Raw genomic sequence first — 24,649 nt, forward strand, 5'->3', positions numbered from 1 at the left:
CACAATGGGCTACCAAGTCCGGCCACATTGTGGTTTTCACAATCCACGCAATGGGCTACCAAGTCCGGCCACATTACGAGTTTTCATACACACAACGGGCTACCAAGTCCGGCCACGTTGCGGTTTTCACAATCCACACGATGGGCTACCATGTCCGGCCACATCGCGGGTTTCCATACACACAATGGGCTACCAAGTCCGGCCACATTGCGGTTTCAAAACACATCTCATCATTATCCACACCCTAGGTGTCATGTCTCTACTTTCTTGGTTCTCGTGTCACGTTATCATGCATAGACTCCGTGGTGGAACTTTTTCACATACGATATCATTCATTGTACTATTCAATCTAACAAGATCATCCATTTTAAAACTACTTGACATGCTTGAATCACTAATAACAAACATCATGCCTTTCATATACTTTCAACAAAAGATAACATTATCTACTTTAAATGACATTATTAAAGTTTCTTCCTAACGAACTTATAATTGGGTACAAGACTATATTTGGGAAAATAGGTAAAGATAACTACTTGGGATGGAAGATAAGGATATCCTACATTATACTTAGGAATAGGGATAAGGAATCCTACCTTGCTTCTTGGCGGTAGTCGGCTACGGAAAGTTAGTCGACGGTCGGACAGAGTGACTTCCTACGGTATGCCTTCGGGAGCTTCGAAAGAGAAAGGTTTCTCTCGAAACTTCTACTTGACTATTACTACTACTACTTTTGGATCGAGGGGGTGGTCGAGTGGCAGTTTAGTGGCGGCCTAGGTTGAGTTTCTTGAAAAACTCAAGAACTACTCAAGAACATGAAGAACAAAAAGGAAGAACAAGAAAGAACACAATTTTTCTAGAGAGAGAAGTTGCTAGGTGAAGGTGTGAGTTGAATGAGAAGTATGGGGTGTTATTTATAGGCAAAACTTGGGCTCTCCCTCTCTCTCTAAGGCCGGCCCTCTCTCTCTCCAAATCCTCCATGGATTTGTTCCATTAAGTTGTCAAACCACATCACATGTCATGCCATGCTTTGTCCAAACATATCTTAGGCAAAATCTTAGGTGTAAGGCTAAGAAATCAAATAAGATCATTAGGCTTTTTAGGTGAATCTAGGTAATGAAAACCTAGGTCTAGCTTGTAGTCAAATCTTAGGCTAATAAAGGCTAGGATTATGGCCCATCATAGGTTGTCATTAGGCAAAATAGACTTGGGTCTAATGTAGTAGCTTACAAGGCTAGTTTAGTCCTTGGATTGGACTCTTGGAAGATTTGTTGCAATGGAGGAGACATGGGTACAAGATTCTTGGTTTAAACAAATGAAATTGGTACAAAGGAGGACATTGAAGGAAGATATGGAAGATATACATCTTCAATTTTTTGAAAAGATGAAGAATCACCAAGTACAAGTCCCATCTTTCTTCTCCTTCCTTCTTCTTTCCTTCTCTCTCTCTCCCTCTCCCTCTTTCTCTCTCTCGGCCTCTCTCTCTCTCTCTCCCTTACGGCTCTCTCTCTCCCTCTCTCTCTCTCTCTCTCTCTCTCTCTCTCTCTCTCTCTCATGTACTATCTATATATATATATGTACTACTAATGCAAGACAAAAATAAATTAATAGGTACTTTTGTACAAAAGATCAAACTAGCCTTTAAGGGTCAAGATTCTACTTAATAAACTAACAATTGGGTACAAGTGTACTAAGGCAATTTACATCATCCAAGTACTTATATACATATATACATATGTACAAATATATACTAGGGCTAAAAGGGTCAAGATTCTCCCAATAAACAATTAAAAGGTACAAGTACTTTAATTAATATAATAATGTACTTTTGTACTCCCGGGAATCTTAACAAAATATTATTTTAATGGGATAAGTACTTTGTTTGAAAGATGAGCCTATTGCCCAATGGTTAATAGAATCCCTAATGGTTATTATCCAAAGGATAATAAGGTACGGGTACTTTAAAAATTAAGTTTTTGGAAAAGACTACATGTCCTTTTTGAAAATACACATGTGATATATATATATGTACTTACCAAATAAAATAAAGAAAAGGCTTTTGTCCAATGGGTAAAGATTACCCTAATGGTTATTGTCCAATGGTCCATAGTTACTTGGGTACTTTTATTAGTAAAGTAATTGAAAAGTACTTTTAAAGTAATTATAAAAGTCTACTTCCAAAAGATTATAGTACTTGGTTTAAATCTTTCAAAATCCTTTTAATATAAAGAATTGAGTTTCTATTATCCAATGGATAATAGTTCCCCTAACATTTATCGTCCAATGGATAAAGAATAAAACTAAAACAATAAAAGAAAACAATTAAACCATTTCTAGTCTAGGGTTCAAAAGGTTCAAAAGGTTCAAGATGGGCAAAATGGTCCATCTTCGGTTAGGGAAATGTAACTAGGTGACTTCCTAGTTTGGTTTCTCCAACAAGTCGGTTAGAAGCTAACTAGGCTTGCTAGGTAGGGCTTAAAGTTCAAGAAACGATTCTTGAGGGGCTAAAGTGTAATTAGGGTTTCTAGTCGAGAGTTAACTAACGACCAAAATCTAATTACGACGAAAATAAACAAGAAGTCATGTAGCCATTCAAGAGAAAATAAGTAATTCAAATAAAATTCAAATTTTTAACGAAATTTTTATTGACCAAAATTGAGGGGCGTTACAAGAAATCCATTCCTAAAATAACATCAAAATCAGACATTACTAAAGGAATCAAATCAACTTCTAGATTTCTACCACCCACACTCACCACACACTTGGGAAAAGATACCCCAACTATCACCACTTCTCCAACGGGTGTAGATATCGCCAAAGCAGTGTTTAATAACACATAATGCTTATTCAAATGCACACTAAACAAGTTCGACACAAAAGAATGCGTAGAACCAGGATCAATTAAAATTTGTGCATTAACACCACAAACCATAAGAGTACCTGTCACCACATTTGGAGTTGCCTGAACATTTTGCCGTGTCATGGCGAACACTCTTCCCGGTGCTGTAGATCCACCTACTCCACCACCCCGACCAACAGGCCTACCAACATTTGTTCCACGGCCAACTGAAACACTACCACTAGAAGATGCACCTAAACCCTGCGATTTTGTACAATGAGTTGCAATATGCCCCATTTCTCCACATCTAAAACATTTAAACCCTTTCCCCAATTCCGGATAATCTCTCATGCGATGATCGGGTGACCCATACCAATAACACTGAAAAGGAGTACCATGTCCACTTGAACTACTCCCTCTGCCAAAACTTGGCTTACTTGCCTCATAGCTTTGACTTCCTTGTTGTTTACTCTCACTTTGACCTTTCAAATGTTGAAATCCTCCTCCACCTCTATTCAAACCGCTTGATTTACCCCCTGCCTCGTCTCGAATTTACTCTTCTTTGATTGTTCTCTTTTGCTGAACATTTCTTCATCATCCTTACCAATCTTCTTCGTTGTTTCAATCAAATCCGCATAGTCTTTTTCTTTTATAAGTCGTCATTCTGGTTCGAACATTATCCTCCAACCCACCTCTGAACCGTCTACCCTTCTTTTCTTCAGTATCAACCATATCTGTAGCATAGGCTAAAAGAGCATTAAACTTGCCTTCGTATTCGGCCACCGACATACTCCCCTGTTTAAGATTAATAAAATCTGCTTCCTGCTGGAAACGATACGTCTCAAGACAGTAACGATCATTAAAGGCCTTCACAAACCTCGCCCATGTAATGACTTGTGGCACTGGTGGCTGAATACCTGGTAATGGGGCTGACAGCAACCTCTGACTTCCCACCCACCATATTAAAGGTTGCCCTTTCAAGGTGAAGGTTGCTAAAGTCACCTTCTGTTCATCAGTTACTCCCAAAGTTGTTAGAACCCTCTCAATCGTTTTCAACCAATCCTCCACCTCTTGAGGTTTAAAAGTACCCTTAAACTCCGTTGGATATAGCTTCTTGAATTTCTCTAGTAATCCAACATTCTGATTAACCGGAGGTGCAGCTTGTCATTCAGCGTACTGTGCCAAAGCCGCCAATAATCTATCTATATCCCTAGCCCCGACCTAAACTCCTGCTGGTGCAGCCCTAGTAGCCGGATTTGCTTGCTCAGGATGCGAAGAGGTTTCTTCTTCCATTTTCCTTACCTGTTGCAATTCAATTTGACAACAGCAACAACATATACTATTTTATCATGTTAGATAAACCAACACAAAACTACTCGACAAAATACGATCGACTCCAAAATCTACTGCTAGATCGCCACTCGCTCAATGACTCTCAGAATCTAGATAAGCCTAGGCTCTGATACCAAGCTGTAACACCCCACCCCGGGCGAGCACTCGAATGAGCCCAAACCGACGTGAGGGTGCAACATCAACCACCAACCCATTCCTATAACTCAAGTTTTAGCAATTAAGTTAACCAACAACCATTTTATTGATAACGCAAAATATATAGTTCTTACAAACACAGCGGAAGTCTTAAGAAAGCATTAAACTATACAACAAACTAGTATTAACATGAGCTGCAACTAGATTTCTATCTACAATGTCTCGCCAAAACTCGCCAAGTCTTCTTGCCACGCTACCCTAAGCGATCATACAACCACAAGACAATCAGCAATGGATATCGACAACGCCTGCAAAACTGGATTCCATTTTGGAATCCAGGAGTGTTTATGAGACATGGATGCAATTCCATATTAAAGGTACAACTTAAAAGATAAACTCATCTTGTAACAGTTATCGAGAACCAAAAGCAATTAAAAGCAACACCGGGCACACAACCAATAATTTAAGGCATAAAGCCTTTTGCAATAAAACCAATCACCGGGCACACAGCCAATAACTTAAGGCATAAAAGCCTTTTGGCATAAAGCCAATCACAGGGCACTAAGCCAACATTCAAGTTCAATTCAATATAGAACAACATCTATGAATCAAACACTCACCTTGTACTCCAAAAGAAAGTACTACTATGGTTTCGGTGCTCCTTGATTCATCGACTCGTCACATATCCACAAGCCAAACGCTTTAGTATAGAAATACTTGAAAGGCTTTAACAAATGCATTAATAATGTCCCGCACCAACTCAACTAGATAACAAATGTCAAAACAATCCTATTTATGCTCAAAATACCCTAACTTCAAATAAAATCATAACATGAATCCAAACATGTGCCAATTCCGCATAAAAACATCTCAAAACAGTCCCAATTTCGACAAATCACTATGTGTCGAGTCTTTTATCATTATCGAACGATTTTGGTGTCAAAAACTTCGCAAGAGGATGTACTTCAAGAGTTGTGAAGGTATCAAGACCAAATTCAAACTATAAGGGTGGGAAAATCGACAAACACAACAGATTCACAAATCTGTCTCGCGATCAAAACAGATTCTCAAGATCAAACCAACATTCAAAAATTCACAATAAATTGAGTTCTTAACCTTTTCAAGTGATTCCAAAGCCAAAACATCACCAACTTAACAATACTTAAGACACATAAGATCTCATGTCCACCCAGCATGCTTAAACTTGAGGTATTTCATGAAGAACACAAGCCAAAAGCTGTCCAGAATTTCAGAAGTACCAAAACCTGAACTTTAATTCAATAACTGCTATAATCTAGAAAGAACCACGACACAACCCATACATATTCAGAAACATATACGAGTCTAGTTCCAGAATCAAGAAACGGTGCGTAAAACCGATACCCGAGCTAAAAGTTATGCCCGTTTTTCCAACACGTGTCTGTGCTGCCAGCACAGACGCGAACCAGACACTAGTTCAGTCCACGAATTTTGTAGGCCAAGACACTTTGTGTTATTTTCTGAAAATTTAACACGATGCAAATAGACTCACAGATGAACATTCAGGATTTTTTTTCAAGAATTAGAAAATTTCTAGGTACCTTGAATAAATTCGTCAAAAACAGGACAGATTCAACTTGGTTCAACACAGTTATGAATATTCATAACGTACGTGAATTTTCTGAAATAAAAACCCAATTCCAACCTCTAAAACCCTCTCCCATGGATTCAATCCAACTCTAACTAGATGCCAAGTAGGGAATTGAACAACAAAATCATATATTCAAGTAAAGAAGATCATGAATTACCTTACAAAGTCTCCAATTCAACCTAGCTCTGACTTCCCCTTTCTCTTCTCCCTCTTCCACCGTCTCTCTCTCTCTCTCTCTCTCTCTCTCTCTCTCTCTCTAACTCTAACGTAGAATACAGAACCTGTCCATCTGGGTTTGTTTTTTTTTCTCTTTTTCTTTTATGACTCTCACACACACACGGCACACATGCACAATACTTTAAAAAAATGCACTTTGCCCCTTTAAGTTACTAAAGTATAACTTTAAAGCACCTCAAAGATAAAAGGATGTTACGCCTTTTCTCCCTTTGTCGTCTTTTCCCATCTAAAATTCTCTTTCTCATATGAATCTTTCAGAGGCAACTTTCAGAGGCTAGAGGCATTTTCTAGTGGCGAGGTTCAAAGGCGAGGTGACGAGGGGTCAATTGTTGATCATGAGCCCTCAGGGGTTTCTTGAATTCAACAAAGTAAGTTGATTTTCTCTTCACTGAGTTCGACATAATCGATAGATTGGACCCCAATTCCATTTTCTCTTCAATTTTTTTTTTCAAAAATTGTAGGTAATACAATTACAATTGACTGCCTTTTTCGTGTTCGACAGAATGCTTCACTCATCCTTTATGTGCAAATCCATTTTGGCAGGTTTAAGGTTTTTTGACAATTGAAAGTAATTCGGATCTCACACCGCTCAGTTCTGCTAACCATTAGGTATGATTTCCTCTCTGCTTCATATACCTGTCTTTTGTTGGGTGTCCAGCCAGCTTACATGCAGCTCGGCTAATTTGGGACTAGTCCTCCCGCCCACTTGCGGTTTGTTGGGGGTTAATTCATGTGGGTTTGGTGTGGTTAGGTCATAAGTTTATTCATTTGTTAGAAAATTAGTCTTAGGTTCACTATGTGAACTTCATAAGTCCACAAGTCCACTTATTAATTCTTTAAGGTCTCAAGTCCATTTTAGGGGTACTCTAGAGTAGGGTAGGGTACCCTAGGGTTTAGGCACTTTCATAAGATTTTAGGGTGCACTTTCATAAGATTTTAGGATGCACTTTTTTATTATAGGATAGGATACTTAGGTAGGGTAGATTACCCTAACGTATGATACCCTAAGGTTTAGACACTTTTATAAGATTTTAAGGTGCACTTTTCTATTATAAGGTTTGATTTAGACACTTTCATAGGGTTTAGAATTTTAAGCATTTTCATAGAGTACTCCAGAGTTTAGGTTGTGTGGCTTTACAAAACTATTAAATGAAATTGTTGGCTTATGAAATGTCTATAGTAGACCTATCACTAAATCTCTTTTTATTTATTGTGCTTAATTTGTATGCTCAAGGATCCATTTGTCAAACGGATACATTTTGATTTAATCTCACCCACACTATTGCATGATGAAGAAGAAGAATCATTTTGATTTAATTTCGTTTTTTAAAATCATCCTCTGTCCTCTTCTGCACGCTTATGCTTCCACTTCCCTTTTTTTCCTTCTTTTCTTTTCTATAGAAGAGGATTACTCTTTAATGCGCTCAACTCCTTCACAAATCTCTCTCTCTCTCTCTCTCTCTCTCTCTCTCTCACCACACAGCAAAACGACAGCAGATTCCAACTCTAATTCTGTGAGATCTCTCTCTTTACCTTCATATGTGTACGTTTATACATAGGTACACGCGTGAATTTATATCAGCACAATCGAATTTCTGTTTCGTTTCCTTTCTCAATTTGATCCCTAGGTTATTTAGCTTTTGATCCATCCACTGTAATTTATCTCATAGGATATCAAGTTATGTCTTATTGTTAGAACTAGTTCCCTTAGGGTTTCTGCTTCTATGTTAAATTTTTCTGTAGTCCATGTTGTAGACTAATGGGGTTTCTCTGTAGTTGATGCTGTAGTGTAGACTGATGGAAGTTTTCTCTGCTAATTAATTGTAGCTATTGCTGAATTTTGAGAGTTATAAGAGTACTATTGTTGGAGAATTGACGGGGTGGTGGTGGGTGAGAGATACAATGCGGTTGTTTCTGCGGAGTTCGAGTTCTTCTAAGGAGGTTGGAGGAAGCAATCGTTCTCTTCTTTATCTCAATGTCTATGATCTAACCCCTATTAACAACTACCTTTACTGGTTTGGTTTTGGAATCTTCCATTCCGGCATTGAAGGTACATTTTCATTTCTCTCTAACGGGCATAATAACATTGTCAAAAAATGTTGTTTATATGAATGAGTTCTTGCTTTTATTAGATGCCATATAATTGAAGGCGGCAAACTGGCAATATTGTTGCGGCAACTGTTAATTTTCACTGCTTTATTTATAGTACTGCTACTAGTGTGGTGACACTATAAGCCACTGTGTTGCGATTCACATTTTTGAAACATGGCTGCATAGCGTTGTAGTAGAAGAACGACTACATATCGTTCTAGTAGACGGATGGGTTAGATATCCTTCTAACAGATGTGTGTTACTTTTGTTGTCCTAGCTTACGGTCTTGAATAAAGCATGCCTTGCTCACAACGAATATAGAGCGAACTCTTAGAAAGTTAATTGATTGAAGGAATAGTATCGAGGGGGGGGGGGGGGGGGGAGGAGGGGGGGGGGTGTGGTTGGTTGGGTTAACATCCTTTTAGAATTATGAGAGTTGGTCGATATATAGGATCAAGTGACCAGTAACAAAGAACTTGCATTATTGATCTAGAAGTGCTGTCTGTGTCTGAATTTCCAATTTGAGGAGCATAATAACATTGTTAATGAATGTTGGCCGTATGGATGAGTCTACAGGAATGATCAGCTTTTCAGGTAAATTTCCTCAGAGTGTTTCCAAATGATAGATAAATTGATGGCCGTATAAAAAAGTAAAAAATTGCCCAAAATGGTGAATGGAAGAGATTTTACACAGTTGCTCTAAAATCCTATAGATGGTCAAGTTCGTAATTTCTGTTTTTTTGTACATTGTAGCTCCTAAGAATTGGTATCAGTTTCTTTTTGTTCACGGTTGCCTAACTGGTACCTGCAGTTAGTTACCTGTTGATGGATGTTTGGTAGGGGTGCATTGGGTACAGAGTCCTTTGCGGCCTTGGTTGAATAAACCATATAAAGTCTACATTTTGTCGCATTGATGAGGTGGACTGAATTCTGGCTGAAGTATATGTTTTTATATGCACATGTTTTTTGATGCATCTATTCTTGTTGGAGAGGAAGAAATCTGTGTTTTAGAGTTTTACTTTGCTCAGACGCCTCTCGTGTAAACATAATCACAGCCTGAAAAAAACATTGGGCTTTGGTTTTTTCATGTTGTCAAGAACAATAGTTTTTTTTTTTTTGTGGGTAAATAATGGAGCGTGGTTATGTAATTGTCCAAGCTCTAGCTCTCAGTAGTTTGCTCCAACTCTAGTATAAGTCCTCCCCTGGCTCTAGTAGTTTGCCCCGGCTCTCTGTCTTCTCTATCTTTTTATGGGGCAACTATCTCAATGTAAAATATTATGTTGATTCATAATTTCATATATCAGATGGCGAAATATGATTTCTACCTCGCAGGTTGTGAGGAATATATTAGATTTTTTTCTTAATGCTATTGCGAATGTATATATGTTTTTACTGAAGTCCCTCAAGCATCCATTGTTTTCCACTCTCTTTGTTTTACAATTCTCTCTCTCTCTCTCTCTCTCTCTCTCTCTCTCTCTCTCTCTCTCCACGTTTTGGGCTAGTTCCATTGCAACATTATTTCTGTAAGTGGTGGTTCCATTGGTCAACTTGTATAGAATCTTGACCTTGAATCGTTGTTGCTCTTTGGTTGCTAGTTTTGGTGAGTGAAGTTGGCAGCTAGAGGTGAAGTATAAAGTGAAGAAAACTGAAAATCGGATCTGTTTTGATGAGTGAAGACAAAAATCTTGGTAATAGTATCGTGCCACTATATTTAACTTCCACCATACAGAGGTTATGATGTAAACATGGTACACCGAGGAGTAGCAGATGCAGGATTCTGGATTTTGTGGGGCGAATCAAGTTTACCTGCAGCCTCATTTTTTTGGTAGATCCTCTCACTTTCAAATATGAACAAATCCAACATCAATACCTACTTTTTTCTCTTAAACCAAGTAAAAAAACCTAGCTTTTCCTTAACAGCAAAGAAATTCACATATTTGCTCTCCAAATTTCATAGAGTTGGTGGAGTGGCAGAGTGGGGTTTTGCTGGCATGAGAGAGAGAACTTTACGCCCTAAAGCAAAAAAGTAGGGCTTTGAGAGTGGAGCGACCATTTTTTATGAATGAGTGAAGCTTTTTTTGTTTTTCAACAAGATTTTCCTTTGCAAGTCACTTCGGATACTAGTACTCGGTGGACCTTGCTTAAGAAGATAAGATGAAAACTACATGTAAGTTGAAAGTGGCACATTTGAAGTTCCAACTCCTACTAACATAGTCAGCGCCTAGTAGAGAGACAAAGGTCGACTTTAATCATATGCCTGATTGATGGCCTGGTATGAGTAAGCTTTCTCAGCTTCACTGTCGCTTGCTTCCATGCAGAAGAAAGACTAACTCTCAAACAGGAGAGGGAAGACCATGGATCTGAGCTGAATAAATGGAGGAATTATCTCAGGACATCCTTTTGTGTCTTTTATTGGTAGATCAGCGCAATGAGTGGTTCACAAGCTTAGGGAGTAGTTTTGTAGTTGGCACAACTAGACCCAACAGCTCCGGTTGGTTGGTGTTACGTTATTATTTTTACCTTCTATTTATAAGTCCATGTTTTAGGGGGCTAGTTAAACAAGGAGTAGTGTTTCTAGTTTTGTGGGTTGTTAGCTATTTTATGTCCTACATAGTTGGGAGTAGTGGAGGAATTGTTGTTGGTAGAGTAGTGGAAGAATTGTTGTTGGTAGTTATCCATTAGGATTGATGTGTATAAATACTAAGTGTGGTTGTGTCGCACCGAGTCAAAATACATTTATAATAACTCAGAATTAACTACTATTCCGTAGAATAGTGGCCAAGTCCAAGTATCGAATCCGCAGGGATGGTGAGGCTGAGTTACTATAATTACTATTAATTTCTAGATTAATTCGAAGGGAAAAGATTGAGTTGTTTGATTTTTGGAAACTAATTAAATTAAGAAAGCAACTAAATTAAGGATTTTGAAACTGATGGAGAAAGGGATCTAGGGTTTCGAATCCACCCCGACCATGGAACAAGGCTATGCTTAGGCTAGGGTTACCATTCGAATCATAAAGGATTATCGTTAGCGCTTGCAAACCCTTTTGATAATCATCAAGAAGATAGTTGAGTTCCTAACCGGCATGGACTATCCCGTAGTACGGACTGTCTTACTAGTACAATCTGTCTCTATCACGGACTGTCCAAAAGCACGATTTGTCTCACAAGCATAATGCATTGCAGAAATCCAAACACAATCATTTAAAAACTCATATTTGAAAGCATGCACACAAATACTCAATAGATTGAAAACATTAAAAATATTCCGTCCCTATGAAACGAAATGGGTTCTTAGTTACTCATTCAATTCGAAAGATAAACCTAAGCCTTGGCACGGAGCTTCATCTTCTCCCTAGATGGGTGTTTTAGCTGGCCATGGAAGAGATTGAAACATTTGAAATTGAATAATTCTTGAAGAACATGGGTTTCTCTCTCTAAGATTGCCTCTAAACAAACTTGGGAACCCTAAAACACAGTTTGGACCTCAAATTTATAGGCAAAACCCTAAAAATTATATAAAGATGCTGGAAGTCGGTCCCGATCATTTGGACCATTGCTTGGCTCGTCCGTACCAGAGATGCTGGAAGCTGTAGGAACTGTGCAGGACTGCTTGTCCGGACCAAGGTCCAATGTTCTAAAAAGCGCTCGGCGCTAGGCGGGCGGCTGACCACCTTCAAGCTTCGAGACCTATTAATCGGCCATTAATCGCCTTTTAGCAATTAGTAGGTTTTTTTTTTTTTTTAAATATTCTACAACCTCCCTACCATCAATAATCACAGTTTTTCTAGTTGATGTGATATATCTTCTCTACCATCAATACTTACTAGTTACTACACGTCTACCGGTCTACACGGCTACGGCCTACACCAAATGGTCCAAACCATAAATTTACAATACTACACTACTCTGCTACTCAGACTCAAGTGTTAAATTTTGTAAAAAAAAATACTACTCACTACAGAGGGGGGATCAAGAAATTACAGAGAGAGAGAGAGAGAGAGAGAGAGAGAGAGAGAGAGAGAGATTACAAAGAGAGAGGGGGATCAAGAGAGAGGGATCGAGAGTTACAGCAGTCAACAATGAGGCGCAGTGGCGGTGAATGGTGATGAAAGGCGTCGGCGATGACCAGCGTCGGCGATGATTGGGGTCGGTGATGAGAGGTGATCGTCGATGTACTGGCGTCGGCAGTAGGCGATGACTGGGTTTCTTCCCAAACCCAGATCGATGAGAGGCTGATCGAATGAGAGCCCTAACACAGTAATAAGAAGCCCTAAATAACCTAGTATGAGTATAACAGTTACCCCCTTCGTTTTCTAAAAATTCAGATTTACCTTGCCTAATCGCCCATTAGCCGATTAATCGCCCATGAATCGATTAATCGCCTATCGCCGCCTACACGCCAACCAATTAAGCGGCGATTAATCGCTGCCAAAGTCCGATTAATCTTCTAGCCGCCTAATTCAACCTTTTAGCCATTAATCTCATCGGTCAGCCCAAATTTTCGATTAATCGCCCATTAATCGGCAATTAATCCCACCTTTTAGAACACTGCCAAGGTCCCTCTAGTTCCGGCCAAGGGTACTGATAGCTGGGGGAGTGTTCTGGAGTACTGGTCCTGACCATGCTGGTGCTCATCCTTGTCTGGACCAAGGTTTTGTTGGTTGGGACCAAGGTGCTGGTCGTCTGAACCAGCCTGACTGCAAGCGTTATTTCTGCTCCTCTTTACTTCCCAACACTTCTAACATCCTCCACATTGCGCTTCTTGCTTCCAATGGCTCCCAAGGCCTGCAACCAAAATTCTAACGCAAAGTGTGGGTATACGATACACCCCACATCCGAACGCACATCCTTCATAAGCTCTTCCGGCGACCCATCCTAGGAGGAACAAGGTTCCCTCCATGGTCCAATTATGCCTGCACACACTCACCTCGTGACATGAGTATATGCGCGCAAAGGGACATTAATATGGGTATACGATATATCCTGCACCCGGATGCACCTTCTCCAAGAACCCTGCGGGTGACCACCTTTGGGAGGAGCAAGGCCTCCTCCACAATACTCACTTCCGGGAGGAGCAAGGCCTCCTCCACAATACTCACCTCCGGGAGGAGCAAGCCTCCTCCACAATATTCACATCCGGGAGGAGCAAGGCCTCCTCCACAATCCTCACCTCGGGGAGGAGCAAGGCTTCCCCCATGATACTCACCTCCGGCAAAGTGAAGCTTTCTCCACAAATTATACATTCCGCCCAGGAGGAGACCTCCTCCACAAACCATGTCTTCGGAGGAGCAGTACCTCTTCCACGAACCTTGCCTCCGCCGAAGCAAGCTTCCTCCACAAACTCCACCTCCGGAGGAGCAAGGGCTCCTCCAGGAACTCTCCTCCCATGGAGGAGTGAGGTCACCTCCGGGCACCTCACCTCCTACTTAACACTTTGAAGACTCCGGAATACTTAAAGGTGACTCTATACACCATCCTAGGCCGGGAGCAGGGCATAGGTACTTCGCTCGGGACCTAAGGAGAAATGTGGTTTGGAGGCTGGAGTAAGGGGTTTGTCAAGGAGGACGAGCTTGCCTCCGGCGAGCTCTAACTTGACCAATCCTTGAGAGAGAGGGGGCATTGACTGCCATCTGACATCTCGGAAGTGGTATCATACCTACTGCCTGGCACCTCAGAGCCCGTATCATACCTACCGCTTGACTTGGCAGATGATACGGGTCTCCATGTATCACTGAAATAGCCTCTGTTGGTTCCTTGATTACAAGCTCCAAGGCCTCACTTGGGACTAAAAGAGGAAAGCATGTCAACCTCCATTCTGCCCACCAATGGGGAGGAGCCTCACACTTGGTTCTCTCTCATCTCCAAGGCTCATATATAAGAAGCATTCAATACAGACCTCTCTACTCTCTGGTTAAGACCTCTCTCTCCACTGCCATCCCTCTCTCTCTCTAAGTCCTCCCTGAGCTCTCTCCTCCACCTTCGGTGGTCTCGAGCACCATTGTAGCAACTGCCATATACCGGGAGGGCGACCCCAGGTATTCTTCCTACTCCTACATCCCACACAAAGCACATCAAATAACCACGTAAAGGAACACGCAAGGTGTAAATTAAAGGGATTCAATGGGTGCTTTTCAGCACCTATCATAGTGTCCCTCATGAATAAAGGACAAGTGAATATATATTGAAGTCTTCTATTGTGAAGTATGGAGGTCTGGTTCTCTCTCCTCATTCAGAGCCAATCGGAGGTCTTCCCCCCTAGAAGTGGGACACTTCTCTGAGTGCAATTTTGTTCACCCTCCTTAAAAGAGGGTGAACATTACCCTCTCTTTTATTGGTTGAAATGGTGTGAATCCCACCACAAAGCGATGTCATGCTTACCATACAATACACTTTTTGGTAAGCATGACATCACTTTGTGGTGGGATCCACACCATTTCAACCAATAGGAAGGAGATTAATGTTCGCCCCCTTAAGTAGAGGGTGAACAAGACTCAACTCCTCTTCTCTCCTCTCATTCTATTTTTTACTTTTGTTATGAAAAAATTGTATCAGTTCGGCGTTTGATAAAGCATTTCATTGGCTAACTAAAACAAGGGGCAAGGGGTGAGCATATGACCTACCAGCTCCCCTTGCCAGTCGTAGCCATTGGAAGTTTACTTTGACCAAGTATAGTTTCCTACAATGATCGATATAATCAAAAGGCTCTCACAGTAGTTGTTCTGTTTAGGCCTTAATTAGCCTAAGAAAGCATTTTATTCAATGCAGACCCTGCCAGTCTGACGTGCAAGGAGGAGTGAATGAGGTACCCAACCTGATTTTTCACCAATGAGTGACTCGGTTTTGTGTTATACTCGATTTTCCCGTTATTTCTTTTTACATTTTCAGCCATATTGACTTCAACATTAAGCATTGAAGTACTTGTTGGCACCTCCATAAGTACTTCTTTGCCTGCATGCAGTTATGGTATTTGTTTCAAGAGACCTTTTCCTAACTCCTAAGGACTGTTCAGACCCGATTTGGATGTCGTCAATATATATTGATCAAGGCAACACAACGGAAAAATTCTGCATATACAGGTCTTCCTTCTTCATTCTTACAAAGAATGCATCAACATAACTGCTCCAGTGGCTCACCCACTCTTGGCGCTTGCTGGAGGAGTCTGCACATAATTTGGCATATTGGATTCTGCAGCTTAGGTGATTTTGACCGCCTTACCTGACTACAGTCCCATACTACCTGCATAAACTAAAATCCGTTTCTCCAGTTGCTATGAGATTTTATGTCCTCCATCTTCGCCAAAAGTTTTAGCAGAAGTCGCAAAAAATTGGTGGCAAACTCGCTTTAGGGAAAAAAAATTGGTAGCTTATCTTCCATGGGACGTTTTTCTTAGATTGAACACCAAAGTTCCAATCTAAAGTCACTCACATGTTGGGATTGTCTGAGAATCGAGATTTGATTATTGTCTCGTTGGCATATGACTAATCATGACTAACCCACCTGCAATTTATGATGCATCTTAACTTGAGATGGCATCTGAGCTAAATGACTAACCACTAACTAAAGGCACGTCCAAAGACTCCAAACATAAATTGGTTGTTTCTAAACTAAGTTGGACAGTTATCAAATAGCAAACACTTGTTAAGAACGCTCAAAAAGCACTTTGAGAATAAAAATTGAACCATCCAAACATGTTTTGGGTTTTCAATAGGCTCACCCGCAACATTAATACGAAGTTGCACAACAAAAACATATTGATTTCACAAATCCAATCGGCATTGATTTTATGCCGCAATTCAAAAGAAAAGCAATAAGAAAAATAGGCCAACAATAGAAGCAAATAACTTTTGCATGCATATGAACTGAAAATTGGGGTTGTTTCCCAAATTAAACTAGTTGAATGCCCCGAGGATTTGACTTTGACGGGAAATTCTATTTTTTAAATTCCAGTTGAAATGAAACCTACTGGAAGATATACTCGTAAAGCGTATATTTGTACATAGAATAGACGAGGAAAGGTAGAAGACTTACAAAATTGGGCTACGAAATCCTAAAACTCTTATATTGACATATTTGGATAAAGAATAGCACAACTTCTATAAAAAAACTTGGACCGGCAACAGCAAATTTAAAAATGGGCTTCAAAAAGTTGTCTGAAGTTGGTTTTCAAAACATCATTACATCTGTAGAAACAGAATCCTCACTGGTAATGGTGATCTGGGGGATAATGGATTTGAGAGAGAAGATTATGGATTGTTTTGTAGCAGCTGGAGTAGATAGGGCCGAGAAAGCCGAAGCATACATGAGAGGGAGTATTCTTGAGCGGTGGGGCCACATCTAGGAGGCCGTTGAGGAAACTTGTTAAAGAGAAAGCAACCGGGTCCTACCTTACACGGGTCTCTCATTTGTATGTAATCTGTTTATACTTTGATTTGCCATTAGTATTAGTCTATTAGAGATGATGACTAAGAGTTGTTCTATAGATATTTGAATACAAATTTTCCTCCCTATTTTCTTTCTCTTTCTTTATGCTTCTGACCATGGTAGACCCACGATGAGATGCATCACTCTAGCCCTTTATCTAAGGCTAAGATTTCACACGTGTCGCAGCAACTGATTGAGTGGCAAAACCTGCAGAAGTAGAGACGGCAAAAATAATCTTAGCTGTTAGTATATCGTAAAACAAATCCGAAGGATAAACCCTTGGTTGTAGAAATTTCCTCCAGACCCAAGAAGAATTCTGGGGGATTTTACTGCCCAAAAGCTATGGCACTTCAGCAAATAAGTCCTCATCCATATAATCTCAGCCGCTAGTTTAAGGCTTAATAATTTTGAACCCTCAGATTCATGTTTCATTCCCAAAACTGAGCTTCCTTATTATACAGATATTTTGGAAGTCGGTGAACCTGTTTCTTTATGGCTTATTTGGATATTGTGCTTAAATGGTGCATTTCATTGGATTAAGTTTTCCAGCATCTTGTGGTGATCTCATTCTCATTTCGTCGTTGTTCTGTTTGTTAATACCGTGTCCTCCATTTGCATAACATGATTATGCTGCATCGAATGGCAGTACATGGCTTGGAGTACGGATTTGGAGCGCATGAGTACCCAACGAGTGGGGTATTTGAGGTGGAACCAAAAAGTTGTCCTGGTTTTATCTTTAGACGATCCATTCTCTTGGGAAGCACAGACATGTCTTGTTCAGAATTTCGGTCATTCATGGAGCATCTTTCTGGGAAATATCATGGGGACAGTTACCATTTGATTGCCAAGAATTGCAACCATTTCACAGAAGAAGTCTGTATGCGACTCACCGGGAAGCCTATTCCTGGATGGGTTAACAGGCTTGCACGATTAGGTAATAGACTGATGCCTTTTCCACTTTGCATGGTAAACTATTTGATTTTTCAGCGTTGCTTGTTAATGCACTGGGTATGGAATTATGGATAAGTTCCACCATTGGATATGGTATGAAAGAAAGCTTATGAACATGAGCTGCCTCTGAGTAATATTTGACATAGGTCGAATGGGCTTAGTTTTTTTTGCCTAGATAGTTTTCTTCGAGTCTTGGATAGTCCTGGAACTTTAGCTCCTTGCAATTCTTGGCTGTGAATGTGGGCGTTGTGTAGCAACATGAGCTGCCTCTGAGTAATATTTGACATAGGTCGAATGGGCTTTGTTTTTTTTGCCTAGATAGTTTTCTTCGAGTCTTGGATAGTCCTGGAACTTTAGCTCCTTGCAATTCTTGGCTGTGAATGTGGGCGTTGTGTAGCCCAACTCTGATAAACTTTTCTCTTCTAAAATTGTGCTTTTTTGAAGTTTCAGGTTCTTTCTGCCACTGTCTACTGCCAGAAAGTATTCAGGCTACAGCAGTCAGACATTTGCCCGATCATCTGGCGTATTCTGGTTAGTATTTCTTCCGTAAACAAAATGAATCTTAGGGATTTTTTTTATTCCTATGAAGTACCATAATTTTACCATTTTTTTGCATTAATCTCTGCTTCTCTCATATAAGAGACTTGTTGGTACTGGCTGTCAAGTTACTGTTTCTTTAGTAGTTTTGTTTATTTGATTTATGGCAACCTTGCATACCTTCTTTCCCATGCTCATTCGTTGCTTTGTGATGAAAATCACCTGTCGATCAGCTAATTTCTTGCACAATCTCCCTGAGAAACCTTGCTTATATCTACTGTTTCCTGTTCAATGTTCGATTGCTTTATGAATAGGCATGTGGAACATTTTTTTTTCCTTTTCTAAGCAGTGAGTGGGATGGTCAATTTGGAAATATTTTCTTTTTGGACTGAGAACACAGACAATATCTTGGCTGCACAGGCTTCCATTGATTCACACTTGCTTTCGTTGTTGCAGTACTCTAAAATTTCGGTGCTGTGGATTATGTAATTTCATGATGTAGTTTAGGTTTACTAAATAACATTCTATGCAAAGTTGTGAACACAATAATTGTACTGTCAGTAGATATTTGAAATGTTAAAATAGGTGGTTTTGTGCATGAAATCCAACATGAAAAGGGCTCAGTTCTGATTACTTTGTCAAAACAGATGACAGGTCAGATTCTGGTGGGTCATCTGTAGAAATAGAGAGTGAGGAGGAGCCTGATCACCATCTGCTGACTATACCAAACGGAGATGTGGCATTTGTGAAGGAAAAACCAGTGAGGCTAGCTAAAGATCTCCTCTGATGTTTCATTCTTGTCCCCTAGTAATTCGTTGATTTCCTGTCGTGGGTTTCTGTTGTTTGTATGCATCATCTCTGGGTTGTGATTGAACATATCTCCTTCAGGTTAGCTGAGCTCCTCAAGGTTATGCTCTTGGCACACTGATGATCCATGATTTGTTTGTTGCCACGTACTCTTATTATATAGGTAATACGTGCCTTTTTCGTGCTGTACTGGGAAAATTTTCAGCTTCACCGTGTAACCCCCGTGTTTATACAGTCATTAGAAGGTGCCTCGCAATTTCAAGAAAATGCTGAAATGCCACCTTTTTGTTCTAAATATTTTTTGGACTGCTAGAATACTTTGGACAAACATTTTTAGAGTAGAACGAATAGGACAATTTCAACTCAACTATGGGTACCAACTCATAGTACACGCATAGGTGTGTGGGGCTCACTCCAGGCTCCACACAAGTAATCTGAGCCGTTTACTAATTTTCAAATAATGTTTAGTTAAAAAAACAGGTCAATCGGATAACTATTGATACTTATAATCTTTCAAATTTTTATTCAGAATCAAAGATAACAGATTTTGAATGAAATTCATACAAAATTTAGATAATTATATAAAAAATATTATTTAATTGAGTTGATTTTTTATGAGCCTAATTAATTTTTTTTTTGAAATTAATGAGCGGCTGGAATTATTTGGGTTCCACAACTTGCACAATCTGTGCGTCATGGGAACCCATAGGTTTATTCTTCTTTGAAACAAAAGGGCAGGTGGCTCCCAAAAAAGGAAAAGGCTGTACTTATGCATCAAATCTGATATTTTCCTTGCGTGTTTCAGTTGTCTTTCAGCATGCAATTCCTTTTGTTTCCGTTGAGTGACAGCTTCCTTACACGTGAGAGGGATGGTGGTGTAACAACCCTAATTTTTATAATAAAATTAAATATTTTAATTAAAATTCTTTCATTTAGATGTTTGTTTAGTATTCTTTTAATAAATGACTCGATTTTTTTTATATATTATTTAAAAGAAAATACTAAAACCCTACTGAGTAAATATGTAAAGCTATATGGATATATATATATTTCAAATCCTAGCAAGTGGGAGAGATTGATATCCAAGTATAATCATAGTATATAAATTAGGAGAGAGTCATAATTGTTATCTTAAGGAATCCTAGAAAAAAATCTAGCTATGATATGCGAAATCTAGTTAGGATCCTAGAAAAATCTAGATATGATACACAATCTAAGATTATGATTTCCTCAAATCTAAGGAGTTTATTGTAGGAGATTGAGAGAGAGATTTGATATAGGTTTTTCCTAGATATCCCTAGATTTTATAAGATATATTAAGATTTGATTGGATTTTATTAGATATGATTAAGATAAGATTAGATTGGATTTTGTTAGATATGGTTAGGATTTTCTAGATGTGATCTAGATTCTCCTCCTATTAGTATAAATAGGCCTTCACTCCCCTTCACACACCACACCACACCTCACTTCACTTCCTCACTTCTTGTTTCTTTGATTGAGTTTTTATAAATAAAAAAAAAGTGAAAAAGTGTAGTCGGCAATAGAAAAAGAAGAGAAAATAGGGGAGGAGCCGATGTGTTTTACGATAGACCGAATTCAATTGGTGTGGAGTAGTGGTACTCGGTTATGCATATGGTTCACAACATATTTTGAGGTAATCCGGGGAGTATACGATATGCTTTCCACTTCCGGAATCATTTCTTCACTCTCACTTTTGTACTCCTTTTGATTATCTTGTGATATTTGTTCAATTTTGTGGATATCATTGGAAAGTGGAATATTGGTATCGAATATGATGTTGTTGGCTGAGTATTATAGATTTGTTTAGTACAGAGATCGAGTGAACTCATGCACCAATAGCCTATCCAATAGCCAGAATGGGTCGAGGATGACTCGGTGAGGAAGGTATTGGGGGAGGGTCACTGGTCATGTACTGAGGAGGACATGGTATGAGGTCCTTTGTGATTGTTGTTTCGACTTGGGGGTCGATTATCGCTTATTGATTCCACTTGAACATAAGCTTTGTTCTTCTGTTGTATCGTATACTTCTCGGATAATTTCTTTTTCAGGTGTGGAGCCGGATTAGTGGAAATTGAATCGGAGCATATAAGGATTAATTTCGGAGAGGTCTTGGAAGAGTTGATAATTTTGGAGTATCTAGAAGATTATTTGGAAGGCGGCTTAAGTATATTTTGGTGATGTAATTTATTTATGGAGAAAATAGGGGCCTAGAAGTGTTTGAAATACAATGTATTTTGGAGTTTATTTTTAGAAAATAGCAGGACGTTACAGGTGGAGCCTCAACCAATTGGAAAAAAGAAAATCATGGTGGCAAGGTCGCCAATTATATATACTAGGGTAAAAGGCACGTGCTTCACACGAAATTGTCATGCTCGTTAGTTTATTTTTGGTAATTTTCTTTGTTTTATATAATCTATACTTTGTATGGATTTGAATTTAAAGTTGAATGTGTACGATTATTTCACCCATCAAACAGTTAGTCATGGTTTTTCAAGTACTGGAATGCTTCTCATGCATAGAGATATACTATAATTCGATGCCCAAACATTATTATCAAATCCAGAACTGACCTCAGTCTTGATTAAGTTAGTCATTCTCTACGGTGGGTAGATTTGACATTTATGTAAATAGAAAGCTAAAAGATTCCAAAGTACACAAATTAAGTCGCAAACATTAAGTCTGACATTAACCAACAAAGAAGTTTACACTTCAATTATCAACCACCATGGCCCCTGTTGTCTTGTTCCTCTTCAGAAGCTTCAATGCCACCTTCCTTTTCGAATCCAATTTTGGACATGCTTTGCTTTGCCATCAAGTTCCTGCACACAGCAATTTAAAATGGTTAGTGTAGCATCAAAGAACTTCTTCTCTATTAATAGGGCCTGCCACAGTTAGATACTAATTCGTCTTTCCTATTTAAAATAATCCGTTAGACTCTGAACTTTGAAGCTAACAACCAATCACATAACTTCGTTAAGATATACATAAATCTAACTTCACAGTATATGCGTGTATGCCAGAACTAAGTCACAAGAAGGGATCACAAATCAAACCGAGAGATAACACAACGAAATCAAACAGAGAGATAACGCAAGAAAATCGAACTTTCTATCACAAGTTCACAACCCAAGAATAGGTGACAATCATACAACTAGGAAAACACCTCAAGTCATATGATTTCCAATAGGATACCCAGTGCAAGCATTTGGAGAGAAGAAAATCATGTTTATTTAATAAAAAACAAATTGAGTGAAGAAGGAACTCTTATATTCCTGATAAAGAGCAAGACTTCCAAAATTTACTCATTCTCCTTTAAAAGCTAGACTTGCACGAGTGTATCTGTTTCAACAACAATACCAATCAGATTACGATAAGATGTCAATTGTAAACCATTCCTTGGAGCCCAACACTCCACTGCATCGCTAGATTGAGCCAAGGTGATTTTCCTATGGAAACTTAATACCCATTCTCCCTTACTATCACCTATAAGGCCACCTGCAATTCCTGTCTCCAAATTCCGATCAAAGGCTCCATGCGTATTGAATTTGAAACCACCTGCCTTAGCATGGATTGAAATGCAATCAGAGCTCACCTCTATTACTTTCTTAATTGCTTTGTTTGATAAGTCCACTCCAACAACATAGTGTTCGGGGCAAGCAATTTCAACAACGTCATAACCCTATCACAAATAAAATTCATAGCTAAGCCCAAGACAATGGGAAAAACAGTTATGGAACGAAAAAAATTACCATTGGTAACCATGAGTAGGGGATGAACAATAGAGACAGTCAAGGGATGATGATATTCTAGCATATGTAAGCACACGTTTACATAAACACACGTTTACATAAATTTCCAAGATGTAGATACATTTTACAATTTATGTAGATACTAATTAAAAGAGTGGACCGGGTAAGCAAATTTGTAACTTATGATCAATTATCAATTACTGAGCTTGATGTACATTGCTCCGTACCTTTATCTGTGGTCATGTGTACAGGTTATATTATTTTGTGAAGAGCCAGATACGTGCTATTTCGTTCCTACTGGGAATTACTGCCCATTATCGGGTGTGGCTCTTATAAAGGTCATAAAAGTCTTCGGTCCCCATATCTTATTGATGTCTCGTCCCATTAGGCATATCTTACAATAGCAGTTCATGAGCAAGAAGACAAATGTAATGACCCGGATCCTTAAGCACCACGATATTAAAAAGAGCACAATCTATCTTTTAATCCAAAACTATATAATTTACTATTATCTCTAAAGTAGATAAACAACCACCCATTCTCGCAGCAACCCAGATAAGCTCGCACCACTGGCACCTGACCCGCTAACCAACTTGCAAGCTCTTCCTCTTCTACCAGAAATTTCCCATGTTTGACCCACCTCCCACCACCTCTATACCCACTGGTTCAGAGATTAAATCACTAACACCCCCTATTAATTCTCACGGGTGGGGTTCCTCCCCCTCCTCCACTCCCTTAATTTCTTTTCTTAAACATTCCCCTTTCCTCTTCCCTTTTTTCTTTTTCTTTCCTTCTTTTTTGTGTATCCCATAATCCATACATATAGAGTATTTTTTAGGCTTCTCCTGGAATTCTTGGTGCCACATGTTAGCCCCCAACCCTAGCCAAAACATCTCCTTCTCCTGTTTACATAAAAACCAACTCTAACTTGTGTCTCACATGCACACACCCCACGTATGCAGCCACCCCATGTTTGCAGCCACCTCTTCTTTCTATTCTTTATCTCTTCTTCTTTTTTAACTTTTATCTCATGTAAGACAAATCCCCACAAATATCTATTTCATACACTACATAACTTCACGTGCTCAGAACCACGTGTCTTAACACCTGTCTATTGTGCAATTTAAATATTTTCTTCTCTAATCCCCCTTTATACTAACCCTTCATTTTTAATTACTTGTAAACGCATTCAAAGCACCACCGAAAACTCATTTTTTGCATAAATAATCATAATATTCAAATTTGGGTATTACAACAAAAGTCATAATGCAGCAAGATGGTGAAAGAACTTATGCTGCCACATCTAGGGACCAAAGTTCTATCTTCGGGAAGAGCACCTGTCTGGTGAACTGGTGTTGGGTGTCCAAAATCCCACGGGGTCAACTCTTGTTCCCAACATTTCTCCCAACCACCTGAGAGAGAATTAATGCATTATATAACCAGTAACATTGACTAATGTAGAAAGTGCTAAATTTGCTCATATCAGACCAAATTGTACATAAACTAAATCTTTCTTTGCTATTCTGCCTTTGTTTTTCTCAAAATATTTAATCAAGAATTTATTATCCAAAAATGACCAAAATTCTTTATGTTTTCCCATTGAAAACATTAGATTTCTCTGTCCACACAACTCTCTGTATTTGAAGTAAACATATTTGAAGTAAACAAAATAAAACTCTTAATACTATGCCTAACAGATTAAAAAATTCAGAAACAAGCAAATTGTAAGGTTTAGTCTATTTTTGGTTATCACATGATGATGCCTTAAAATGGATCATTACTAGAAAATTTACTATAGCTGACGAAAAAAAGTGGTGGCGAAATTTACTGTTTTACTATAGGTGACAAAATAACAAAATTTTCGTCACCAAAA

At 39.1% G+C, this 24,649-nt stretch overlaps 3 protein-coding genes across 11 annotated transcripts; 1 reads left to right on the forward strand and 2 right to left on the reverse strand.

Annotated features, from left to right (window-relative positions):
• Nucleotides 1–2,665: 2,665 nt before the first annotated feature.
• On the reverse strand, nt 2,666–5,003 carry LOC131306778 (uncharacterized). The gene is made up of 2 exons (XM_058333205.1): nt 3,928–5,003; nt 2,666–3,844 (listed from the first exon to the last, which is right to left on the reverse strand). The coding sequence occupies exon 2, from the start codon at nt 3,188–3,190 to the stop codon at nt 2,666–2,668; it is 525 nt and encodes a 174-aa protein (XP_058189188.1). The 5' UTR covers nt 3,191–3,844; nt 3,928–5,003.
• LOC131306779 (uncharacterized) lies at nt 3,461–4,132 on the reverse strand. The gene is made up of 2 exons (XM_058333206.1): nt 4,067–4,132; nt 3,461–3,979 (listed from the first exon to the last, which is right to left on the reverse strand). Exons 1-2 carry the CDS (start codon nt 4,130–4,132, stop codon nt 3,461–3,463), a joined length of 585 nt encoding a protein of 194 aa, XP_058189189.1.
• A 1,423-nt stretch (nt 5,004–6,426) lies between the features above and the next one.
• LOC131308163 (deSI-like protein At4g17486) lies at nt 6,427–21,517 on the forward strand. 9 transcript variants are annotated; one of them, XM_058334982.1, is made up of 7 exons: nt 6,427–6,562; nt 6,738–6,803; nt 8,022–8,244; nt 15,364–15,483; nt 17,355–17,642; nt 18,104–18,190; nt 18,844–19,270. In XM_058334982.1, the coding sequence occupies exons 3-7, from the start codon at nt 8,097–8,099 to the stop codon at nt 18,981–18,983; spliced, it is 783 nt and encodes a 260-aa protein (XP_058190965.1). In that variant the 5' UTR covers nt 6,427–6,562; nt 6,738–6,803; nt 8,022–8,096; the 3' UTR covers nt 18,984–19,270. The 9 variants fall into 9 exon arrangements, 8 of the variants coding, with proteins under 8 accessions (XP_058190965.1, XP_058190964.1, XP_058190963.1 ...); XR_009194353.1 differs by lacking the exons at nt 6,427–6,562; nt 6,738–6,803 and adding exons at nt 7,579–7,708; nt 21,076–21,517 and having other exon boundaries at nt 18,844–19,166; XM_058334978.1 differs by lacking the exons at nt 6,427–6,562; nt 6,738–6,803 and adding an exon at nt 7,579–7,708.
• Nucleotides 21,518–24,649: the final 3,132 nt, after the last annotated feature.

This window comes from Rhododendron vialii, chromosome 11a (assembly GCF_030253575.1).
Source record: "Rhododendron vialii isolate Sample 1 chromosome 11a, ASM3025357v1".
Classification (NCBI taxonomy): domain Eukaryota; kingdom Viridiplantae; phylum Streptophyta; class Magnoliopsida; order Ericales; family Ericaceae; genus Rhododendron; species Rhododendron vialii.